The sequence below is a fragment of the Phocoena sinus genome, chromosome 12 (genome assembly GCF_008692025.1).
Source record: "Phocoena sinus isolate mPhoSin1 chromosome 12, mPhoSin1.pri, whole genome shotgun sequence".
Lineage (NCBI taxonomy): Eukaryota > Metazoa > Chordata > Mammalia > Artiodactyla > Phocoenidae > Phocoena > Phocoena sinus.
This window is the reverse complement of record NC_045774.1, coordinates 51795519-51807913: the sequence shown is the minus strand read 5'-3', so window position 1 is coordinate 51807913 and position 12395 is coordinate 51795519. Positions and strand designations below refer to the sequence as shown.

The 12395-nt window shown below is 39.0% G+C and overlaps 1 protein-coding gene across 4 annotated transcripts in view; it reads left to right on the top strand.

Moving 5' to 3' along the window:
* The window catches only part of SOBP (sine oculis binding protein homolog), a 161096-nt gene that overhangs the window by 40250 nt on the left and 108451 nt on the right, over positions 1 to 12395 (top strand). For all 4 annotated transcript variants that reach the window (XM_032651664.1, XM_032651665.1, XM_032651661.1 and 1 more), the window contains exon 4: positions 3457 to 3608. In XM_032651664.1, the coding sequence (XP_032507555.1) occupies positions 3457 to 3608 (152 nt within the window). The remainder of the gene's footprint in view (positions 1 to 3456; positions 3609 to 12395) is intronic.

Here is a 12395-nt window from a genome sequence, read left to right as displayed (position 1 = left end):
TGATGCATATTTATATGATATTATCATATGAAAAATTTACTATGTTATATAAACTGTTCACTTTGGGAATGTGATATAATGCTGTAAGCATTTTGCATTTGTTGCTGCATTGTTCATTATGAAAAATACACAGGCTAATAATGGCTGTAAGGAAAGATCTGTTACGTGAATTTTCTTTGAGGCAATCTCATCTCTGATGGCCGGGACCTTTTGCCTAAATATAAGAAATCAGGTTTTTCCCTAGTTTGAAGAAATATTTTTTAAATAAAAAAGTTTTGAAAGCAGATAAGGTTCAGAAAGCTAAAGGGCTGGGCCCTTTATTTTGCTAATATAAAGCATGCACACGATTCCTGGGTTTCAGATTAAAAAAAAAAAAAAGATGCGGTTGTTGAAATGAACCTATCCCCTTGGCTTTAAGCACTTAAGAAGATCTCACTTTTCTAGGGGTGCAGTCATATTGTTTAAGATGGGGCACCATCTCATGTCTGGTGGCAGAATTTTGAGCTAAGTTTTAGCTGACAAAATTAACTTTAATAATCACAGTTCTTTCTTAATTTCTTAAATGTATTAATAAAAAATGACTTTTATAACACTAGAATATCTGAGATATCTGAAAATGTTTTCTTGAACTTTTGGAACAATCCCTTTATCAGACGCTTCTTTGGAGCATTAGCTATTGATAGCAGTTTGGTGACAGAAAAGGAGGTATCTGATGGAAGTTTTCTAAAGGGTTTGCCTTTATGAAACAGAATTTTATGAAAAAAGGATGGGGATACTGAATTATTTAACAAGGCAGATCCTAACCACCATCCTAAGAGTTTTCCAACTGCCAGATACAAAAGTACGCAGTTTCTTTTGTCTCATCTTCCCGTGTTGTTACTTTGTAGTACAAATGATTTATAAAAATAACCTGCTTTAAAATTCTACTTTTTGTTTATTTGTTATCTCTGTTGTAAGAAACTATCCTTGCCTCCCCTAAAAAAAAGACAAGTAGGTCTGTGTGGTGATGATGGAGTAAAGCGTGAGAAAGACCCGTGAGTGGCCTTTTTGCCCCAGGCATCATTCCTTCAGGCCAGGCCAGAGCTCAGGCCCGCTGCCCAGTCTTCTTATAGCTTTGCTCCCCACCCTCTGTCATCTCAGTTTTAGTCTGTGATAGTTAAAGATCTAGGACTAAAACACTTAACATTTTTTTTCCCCCAAAGCAGACTATTGAAAGGAAGAGACGGAAAGGGGAAACCTAATGCATGTTCTAAAGTGGATCCTTGGGAAGTGGGGTCTCCTCGTTGAATTCTGTGGCCACATAATTTCCCCCATAAAATCTTTTTTTCCTTACAGATTTCACCAGAATCAAGCTTATTGCCAACGGATCATTTGTGAGAGTTCTGCTGTTATCATATCTTTTTCAGGAATTTAAGATTTTAAAGCAGCTAATGGATTGGGAAAATAGAAACTATTAGTGCTAGCTAGTTTAGTAATGATAGATGATTATTTTCTAAATGTAGTCTTTCTAATTTAATTTTTAAAACTCCTCTATACTCTAAAGTAAATTATAGAGTCTTGTTAATTTTCATACCATGTAAAATGTCTGTATGTAGACAGATGCCATATTAGAAATCATACAAAATATAAATAAATCTTTTTTTTGAATAGAATAAATTATTAAACACAGTCATTGTATGGACATTTGAATTCATGTTATGACTCCATTTAAAGAAAGTTATTTTATCAAAAATGTTTGATTAACATCAAAGGTTTGCCTTTTATACTGTCTCATTTGATAATTAACAATAAATTACAACATGTAATTTGTGAAATAAAAAATGATCATTAAAATGACAACACTTATTCCATTAAGGTAAATAAAATGCTTTACATAGTTCTGAGTGATGACACTCAGGGGGAAAAAATGCCGTTATCACTGCACTACAAATTAGTTTGCTTCTAATTTTGCAGGCTGATGACCGCACTGCCTCAAACCAAATCTTTTCCCTGGAAATGGAATGATTGCATGACAGACTCTATGAACCATGAATATGTCAACAACTCACGGACCAGGCCTTGCTTAGCAATTAGTCTTTGGGGGATTTTATTCAGAAATCAGACAACAGTATACCAGAGCTTATTGGGCATTTTATGATTACTAGTCATGTCTGGAGCATGAGTCTGGGTTAGTACAAAAAAAAATTGATAAGGGAGGAAGAGATGCACCTAATAGTGGCAATCAGTCATACACACACACACACACACACACACACACACACACACACACACACACAGTCAATGGGGAAGACTGAGAAAACGTAAGATATAGTAAAAGCCCCTAGGAGGCAGCAAGAAAATATTTCTTAGACTTCTACTTGTAGTCTCTCCTACAGTCACTCCCTGTAAAGAGACCACTGTTTCCCAGACTTCAGTCATTTGAATATCAGCATCACATTTTTGTTACAGCGTCTTACCACCTGCACTATGATTTCCTCAATATATTTTATTAACTGACTCACTTTAAAAGCCTTTCTTTGTTTTAAGCAGTAGTATTTGTGATATCCTGGGCTTGTTGTGCTAGTAAAATTCGTTTTCTTCTCTTACAAAGGAAAAGATATACAGTAGTTTAAATATTGAAAATATCTGCATACCACCTAACATTATTCTGAGCATTCCCATGACATGGGTGGCAGGTGCTATAGGAGCTACAAGGACCACCAGTCTGGCTGAGAATGATCTGGGCAGATGTGTGACCTCAGGCCTCATGGCTGACACCCCCATTACCATTCCTCCATCCAGGGACCACGAACCATATCACATGGAGGGGAATTTAAATCAGGCCTGCGCCTCCCCGAGGACAGCAGTGTGGGAAGGCTGTATCACAGCAGACTGTTGTGTGAGCCAGGATGGTGCCTTTTCATCGTGAGAAGATGGCCACTCACATCTTTCCTTTCTTTGAGTAACAGTATCACTCAGGAACCATTATATTGCAGGAGTAAACAACACCCCCCTTTCATGTAACAGTCATAGGGAACAGGTCAAGATTGAGCCTGGCTCCTGACTGTCCAAGTTCACATGAGGGCATCACATTTGTAGGTTAGCACTGGGCAACCCACCCAGTGTGAATCTTGTAGGCTGTCAGCAGTACCTTTGAAGAAATGGGTCTCTTTACAAGCTTCATTAGTACTGAGCCTGGTTTAACCAGGCAGAATAAGCATTTGTACCAGGATACCAAGTGCAAGGAATCCTCATGGCTCTGCAGTCATGCTCTGGTTTTTAAATAAATGATGTCTTTTAGAAAAGAAAAAAGCACCGAGTCTTCCCACCAAGAGCTGGCTATCTACTAGGTCAGAAAGTGGTGAGGTACTGAAATTAAGAACAGACCTCAAGTAGCTCTGTGAGGTTCAGGGTGTGTCTAAGTTTGAAGGGATGTTTGCTTCTGATATGAACATTTTTCTTATACTTTTATTATAGAAGATGATGTGTCAAATGTACAAATAATGTGTGCCTGGTGCCAGAAAGTGGGAATCAAGCGCTATTCCCTGAGTATGGGAAGTGAGGTGAAAAGCTTCTGCAGCGAGAAGTGCTTTGCGGCCTGCCGACGAGCCTACTTCAAGAGAAATAAGGTAAGAGCACCGTAGAGAGAGGCGGCCCACTCAGGCCTCACCACCCTGTGCGCATGCGCCTCTTAGCTTCTAGCCGAAATCACTGCGCACCCCGTACTTTTATTCTTTCTGTTTTGTCTGTTCTCTTTCTCTGTCATGCTTAACCTTCTGGAATAAGGAACCCTCTTCTAATGTGTAACCTGCTCTTCAGTTTCTCTTGTCTTGGTGTTTGAATTCTGAGAGGGTGAATGAATCTGATGAGGACATGGTGGTCGCAGCTGGTATCCTAAGTTACAGTGTCTCTCCAGCAGTAGAGTACTAGACTAGCGTCCATGAAAGATAAGTGGTAGAGATTTCTTATCAAGGCTGAGAAACTAGCCGCAGAAGCATGGCCAGAAAGCTTTAGTCCACTCAGTTTTATACTTGTTCCCATTGCGAATATTGCTCTAGCTCTTTCCAAAATCTGATCCACAAATTCTAATCAAGAAAAGTGTCAAGTCTTTCTTGACACCTTACATTAAAGTTGATTGATATTGAGAAAAGATGAAATAATGAATACATGAACCAACCTTGCTCACACAGCCGAGCGTTTGTGAGAATCATGGTGGATGAACACAGGAACAGCCATAGTTATGGTTTCTTTGTTTGTTTTGTTTTATTTGTTTTAAGACATCTCAGATATAAAAATGTCCTTTTAGAATAGCATTAGCCACCATTGATGGGAAATGGAATGCATGATGTCTTTACAAACAACACACACATACACACACAGCTAATTTCTTAATCTTTTAAGAACCGCTGTTGCATTTTGCCACCAATTACTGAAATAAATTGCTAATTCTTGATTATTTTCCATTGATCTGTAAATTTTCCTTAATTCATAAAATCATCCACATTTTGCTAAGCGTTTCCATTTCCATAATATAAGATCAAAATCTGTCCTTCTTTGAAGCAAACAATTGCTACTTTTTTTCAGTCCTATTTGTAATCCTGAAATGCTAATTTTGCGCTCACTGCATTGCAAGAAGCACTGTTGCAGCAAATTATCTACTGCAAATTTGGGTCACATTATTCTGCCAAAAAACATAATGCCGAAAGAATTAGGCTGCAGAATTCAGCGGGGTGGAATTTTAGGAGCAGTCTCTAAGAATTAGGCTCATAATCTTCACTGGAACAGGGAGGCAAGTAAGGAAATTGTCTGGAATTCTTTTGGGACAGTCAACAGTTCACTTTCCCTTGGAGGGGCCGGTGAAGCTTCAGAGAAGGGTAGTTAGAGCAACGCATGGGAGACACGTTTTGTTTTAATATAGGGGGATTAGAATGATCTCTGAGACCTGGGGCTCCCGTTTTTAATGCTGAGCACTGGGGTAACAATCACAAGAGTGGACCCAGTGCTTTCATCTTCAAAGCCTTACTTACCACAACAAAATACTTTGCATTCCATCCCAGAAGATGGCTATAGAACAGGGGTTTTTGTCTCTTTATGATTCTGAAGGTTATGCGTCTGAATCTTGATGGACTGCCTGTAGTGAATAAAATCAAGCAGGATGAATTTGTCACAATCCCTGTGATACATGTTACACTTTGCATAGTGATCCAACTTTTTAAGCCTTTGATGAAAGGCACCTGATTCAATTTGAAAAAGCAGTTCATAATAATATATATATGTATAATATATATCATATATACAATGTGTACATGTTTGTAATTATAAAGTTTAAGGTCAAACTGAGTTTAAACTTCCACAGCATACAGTTTTGAACAATAGATAACTGGGAGCCAAGATAGGAATTAGTATTTGGAAAACTTATAGTAGGTAAAATCAGCAAGGGGAGAAAGACCATTACTTTTCACTTCCTACAAGGAGTTATTGGCGTAGTTCTTTGAACATCCTGCAAAACCTGGGAGTCGCAGTGGCTTGAAGTTTAGCCAGTGACTTTGAGAGCTGATCCCAGCAGCCCATTAGTGTACATACAATACCTGTCTTCTCTGCAATCTTCATGCTTATTTATGTATTCCAAAGCTCTGCCACACTAGACATTCTCGTTTTTCAAATAGAGAAATAAACTGGTCACATCGCTTGCTGGATTCTTTTTTTTTTTTTTTTTAATTTTAAGAGTGTTATCTCTGCAACAATATCCTATTGTATTACAATAAACATGTACAGCTGCTGCATTTCTGTTAACTGATAGGATTTTGTGGTCATTTCATTTAGGGCTTGGGTTTCCTAATGGATTGTATTAGATACCAGTCTCCATCCTGCCATTTCTAAGAACTGCTGTAATAAGCCCCAGGGTGTTCCCCACTGAAGACAATAGCGAATAGCTACTTTTGTTCTTGTATCATTTGACAAAGTCTTTAGTCCTCATTATTAAAACTGTGGACTTTCTTAATCTTAGAAAGAGGGCAGAATTCTTCCCATCCCTACCTAAAAGATTTTCTGGCTAAATTCTACACTTTTAAATAATGAGAACTGGATGGAAAACAGTGAATAATGTGTATGCAGAACAGAATTTTGCCTTAGGTATAATGTAGAATCTAAAAAAACATGTAAAATTAACTACGCTGTAAATTATGCTTTATAATGACAGCCCGCTTCTTGGTGGATAGCATGCTGGGATCTAAAAATGGTCTCTAAGTTGAACCCAAATCGCATGCATAACTTTACAAAGAAAAATCCTAGTAGAAAAGGTAGCTAATTAGGAGCAGTATTCAGCTGACCTCTGTTTTGTGTCTGAGCAACACCTGCATTTGTGATTGTAATTTGGACAGCTGTGCCTGTGCTTCCCCTGCTATCCTCGTCACAAATGCTTGGGGATAGAGGCAGGAACTGCTTTTCTGCTAAAAACAAGGACAAAAATAGCCCAGCTCTCAAAACGAAGGCCCACTGCAAACGGGCTCTTTAAATTTCATTTGCTTCTCAAACCTTTTTCCAGAGGTCTCTGTGTTTGTTTGATGGAGTAGGTTAAGAATGTCACATCCCTCTCTCCTAAACCCTGGTGCTGTGAAGTAAGGTGGGATGGACTGAAGCCAAGTTAACCCTTTATGCCATATAGGTTATATCTTTAAACCAATTTAAAATTTAATTCGAAGAGTAGTTTGGATTACTGTAAGTATGTACGCTTTCTTCAGAATGCTTCTGCTAGAACTGTGAGTCACAGCTGTATTCATTTAAGGAACCTAACTACTAGCGTACACAATTCAGGATGTTGGCTCTAAGAAGTGTATAGTATTAATTCATAATCATATTTCGTAGAATCCTTATCCCCATCAGGTTCAATTGCTGACTCAAAAGTGTTTGAAACAACGGGTAAGAAAAATACTTTTGTAGTCTATGGCATCAGCCGAACAATGGGATGTCAGTCTCATTACTTAATGCACTGGAAACTTTTCAGGGACCTAATAGCTCATTCTCTTCCCAGCCCCTTCTTGAGGCCAGAAGTAGAGAAGAACTTGAGAACATTTCTAACCTAGTGATTTGCCTAGGAGTTGGAAAGTTGTGGACTCCTTAGTGGTTTTGCAAGAGATGCTGAAGTGTTTGGTCCAACTAATACCAGTTTTACTCTGCACAATAATAGACACAAAAATATTTTTTCCTAAGGGAGTGATGCCTTGTAACCATTATCCCACTTAAAACAAGAGTAACAAACAAGGTCACAAATAGTAGTCATTTCCAAATATCCTGTGTTTGATCTTTTTCCTTCTGCACAGGAAATATCCTGTTGTCTAAACTGATGCCCACAAATCAAGCAAGAAATCAAAATTCAAGACAGGTGTCCAGCGCAGGCAATGTAAAGAATGATTGTTTTCTTTCCTTGTTCAGATACCAAATTTATAGTGTTCTTTGTGGATTAGTGGCATCGATACTTTAATAATAGACACAAATTCCTAACAGTACCAAAGTTTGCTTCCTCGTTCTAGTTTTTCCATAACCTGAGACAAGAATAGATGGGAATACTTCTTCAATATCACAGTGTTGCTGTTCCTCCACAGACTATAGGGGAAAGAAACCTATGTAGATAATAGATAAGGATGAATTAAAAATAAAAAGGTTATATAGATAGAAACAACATTTGCAGATGATATCATTAAGATCTAACAACATGATAATAGTAACAAATGTTCAACGAGGGGAATATTGTGTCATAAGCATTTCCTTTACTTTCAAACTATGTCCCTGGATACACAGCATGTATCATCATATTATTTGGAGTTACATTTTATTTAGACTATTGGCCTTTTTATTAAACTTGAATATATCCTGGGGAAGATTCTCGGTTTCAAACTTCGTTACAGAACCTACTAGTGCAAAAGAAATGTGTAACAATTGCCTTGTTAATCTTGTGATTAACCTGTCTACTTTTTTTCCTTTAAACACCTGCAAGATTTAATTTGCAAAATGGCTATCATTCATGAAGGTTTAGGGAAGGACATTAAATTACTTGTAATTAATGTCCCCTGACTGCCTGAAGCTCAAGCCACAGACTTGCTTTTGCCAGTTGTTTGCAAATATTCTTGATTGACAGGAATGCTTAGGGAGCACTGGATTTCTTCCTGTGGATTCACCGTGATTTTATGGGGTGCCAGTGAGCCTGTTGGGTCTGTCTACCTGCACCCTGCCCTGGGGGATGATTGCTTTGCTTCTGCAGTGTCTGTGCTGCAAGCCTGCCCACTGCCTGCACATAGCATGGCCTCTGCCTTTAATCTGCAGGCCAGTGGCTGAGTTAGTTCCCTTTTGGTTGCAGCAAACAGGGGTGTCCTCTGGAAGCTTTGGGGAAAGAACAACAAACCCACCTGTTTTCTTGTTCTCTCATATTTTGAAATATGGGATGGAATGTTGATGAGCTGCTGCAAATGAGAACCTATGAAAAAAGCACCAGCAGAGGGGAGGGACAGCGTTAGTCCTTTGAAACACATTCAGGGTTGGGGGGTGGGGGTAGAACAGGAGAATTCTGGCCAGAGAAATAAGATGCAGGTCAGGTTAAAGTGATGCCTGGGCTCTTGAAGAAAGGCAGAAAGTGTCCCAGGACAGAGCTTCTGCAGGCCAGGTGGGACACAATGCCCTAGGAAGCCATCGATCAGAAGCCTGGGGGAGAGGCATGTGATCTTGTGTTTACCAGAACACTTGACCACCACTTGGGAAACACTAGTCTAAGAAATTCCCAGAACACAAACAGAATGGGGCGAGCAAGTTTGTACTGAAAGAAAGGAATAGCAGCCACGTCTAGTTTTGAATGGGCTACATTTGGGGAGGTTGTGGGGGAAACAGAGAAATAAGTTTAATCTATTACCCAGAATAGATGTCAACTTCTGAGTAACACTAGATATTTTAGATTAAATGTGAAGAGATGATTAAAACTCCAAATAGCTTCAAGCCCCAATACTATTTCTTTCCAATGAGCAGAAGGAAGAGGGAGTACTTTTCATAGATCTGAATCTGGTCACCTGGAGAGCAATACCCAAGGCTATTGACATAGATGCTTGAATGTTAATTTCGGTCAGTCTCTGGCCATCCCGGTGATAGCTCCTGCTATACACTTAAAGCAGGTTTTTCTCATCTGAACTGCCGGTAATTATCCAATCCATCTCAAAGGCACGCTCCCTTTTAACATGAAGCAAAGTGTCAGATTGCATCAGCCGCATTGTGCTCTGGTGACTGGGCTGCAGAGTGATGAATGTGCTTGCTTCCAGTTCATAGTCTGGTGTCTGTTTGGGTAGTGGGCAGTTCAGGGAAACAGGTGATCAGGAAGGGATCTAGTTATCTCGGACCTGCGTTCTCCTTATTGATCCAGTCATTGTCTTGCCGACTTTCTCACCTTGCTGCTAACAGTGTTCAGGTTTATCTGAAGAATGAGCTTTTAAAGAATTATCTAACGGGTCATTTTCATGTGCTTCTCCAGTCATAAGCTACGTGCAGCACAGAGTCTCTTTGTGCCTGATTTTAAAAGGAAGGTGTCATGAGACCTTACTAGTAATGACTAGAGGGGAGAGAAGTTTCTAAGAGGGCTTAGTGCACTGTCTAGATAAACCAAGAGAGATGATTGTGCATTTTCGTGGGATTGTAGTTATGCTCTGTTAATTCAAATGCTTTGTTAAAAATGTTAACTGTCTAAAAAAGTGCATGCATAAGACAGGCCAGGTGGCTTGCTATGAGATATTTTGAGATAGTAGTTTGAGTCCAGAATTTCTCTCATATACTTTTTCAATGTCTGGTCATAAAACCTAGTACACCCAAGAGGGCCATATGCAGGAGATGCAAACTATAGGCACACTCGTGTTTATTTTTATTTCTCCCCCATCTCAGTACCTCTGGATAGCTTTTGTACACGTAAGCAAAAGTGTGAACTGGGCAAGCCAAGTGCAATTCTTTGTTCCTTGGGCTCTTTGCTCTTTGTTCTTATTATCACAGATTAGGAAGGAATAAAGAAAATCTTGCTACAGAAGGCCACTTAATTTCTGCCCCAGCCGCTCAGACTGAGAATGGGAAATTCCCTAAATTACAATCCACTCATAGGGTGGCCATGCACACAGCGGAATCTAATGTCTCCTGACAGACTGCCTTTGGAGGTTACAAAGCCAGTCTGTTGCATTCTCTGTAAACACAGGCTGTGGGCCAGAGCGGGGCACTACTACAAGCTCTAGAAGGCAGATCAATGGTTTAATGAATCCATAAAAGATGCTTGAACTCTGCAGTTTACTGAGCACTCTAGTTAAATGAAATTCCTGTAGTCTTTAACAAAGATAGAGATCATCAACGGCTGGAGATAGAAGCCAGTGTCCAGTAATCACAACCTCCCAGAATTTGTGTTATTGTCTCATTGCTAACAGAGGGTTAGTCAGGTCCAGCCTTTGGAGCGCACCACATCTATATTGATATTTTCTGAATGTTTGAGCTGAATTTGGCCCGGAGATGACATAAGTGTAGTAGCGTTACTTCTGTGAGAACTATTTGTAAAAGCTATGGAATATTAATTAAATTAACATTTTCTTAAGGCAGTGAGATTAAGCTTAAGAATGGTGAGCTTGACATGTGTTGTCTTTGTAAGGCATCCTGATGATGAAAAGTAAATAGGTGAATAAAATTCTTTCTTGATTAAGTCCTCAAAATGTCAAATTGCATAGTGTTAAAAGAGCCCTGATTAATCCTCCTGTGGTAAAATATTCCTCATTAGTTTGCTATGGTTAAGGGTTAACCTCTCCTATTATAAATTCAGATATTAATGTATTTTCTGCTTAACTCATCTTCTGATAGAAGAAAATACAGTTAGTAGATGCATATTTTTTACTTCCAAATGTGCCTTGGAAACATTACACTGATTTATGAGGGAGCTTTGGAAGCATGTAGAAAAATTCCTTCATAAATATGTTGAAATGTATTTAAAAGTATTTAACCACTTTTGACTGTGGAAAAACAACTGCCTTGACTTTGAAATTATTTTTTTTTCCACAGAGATAGTAGAATTTGTGACATAAATGAAAGACTTTGCATCCAATTTTTGTCACACAAACTTAAACTGAGTGTTTCACTTTCTTAACTAGCTAATTAGTATAAAGAGAGCAGGCTTCTACCCCAATAAGTATATTTTGGGGGTTCAGTGTGTAATAGGAGTTTTGAGGTATGATGACTGCCAGTCTGCTTCACAGGCCTTTGCCAAACATTCCGTGATAAAGTGGTGATTTCTATATGGATCCAATAAATGATGTGTTATCTTGCATTCTGTTCTGATAGAATGATTTCATATCACTTAAAATATGGCGAGCAGTTCTGTGACTGCACATCCAACTCTTTATAAGGAGAACCTTTGAAGGCCCTGACCCTTTCTGTGGTCATTTGTAGGATTGTATGTGTCATAAGTTGGAGCAATTTAAGTTGTTGGTTTTAAAGGATTTAGAGATACAGAGACCCAGGAGTAGGTGAGATAAAGCTGGGCAAGTAGCTAAAGACAAGGGGGATTTGTCCAACCAGAGATGAGTGCCTCTGTGCTGCTCTTTTGTTTGTTTTTAAGAGAGAGAGAAAAAAAACCTTGTTACTTATTCATCCATTCATTCTTAGAAAATAAAGTGAAAAGATATATTAAGCTCTTATAATGTGCTAGGTACTGTTTTAGGTTTGGTGGACACATCATTGAACAAGAGAAAAATCCCTGCCTTAAAGGGACTTGTATTCCATTCTCTAAGGAAGATGGATAATATACAGGTTAAAAATATGTATACATCTAACACAATTTCAGGTAGTGATAAATGCTGTGAAGAAAAAGCAGGGTGAGGGGATGGCTAGTGACGAGGTGCTGTTTTGTATCTGATGGTCACAGAAGTTATCTTTGAGGAGGTGATGTGTGGGTAGGGACAGGATGAAGTGAAGGAGCTGGTCAAGTGAAGAGCTTGTAGCAGAGGGTTCCAGAGAGGAGGGGGAGCAAGTGGAAGGCAGAGGTCCTCAGGCAGGAACAGGCTGGGCATTTTTGAGCAACAGCAAGAAGGTCAGAGTGTCTGGAGTTGAATGATCAAGGTGGTTAGGGGCCAGATCGTGCAGGCTGGAGAGGTAATAGTTCGGATTTCATTCTAAGTGTGATGGCAGCTATTCGGAGATGTTGAGTAGGGTACGTGACATGACCTGATTTTTGTTGTTGATTGGATCTCTGTCATAATACGTTTAAGATCCTGGATGGAAAGGGGATTTGGAGAGTAAGAAAGGCAACAGCATTCCCATCAAAGTTGGGTGTGTCTGGCAATAGAAAACTAAAAATATCATATTCACTGAATTATTCATTGGTAGTTATGAAACATTTCCCAGTAGCAAAAGTATGTTGA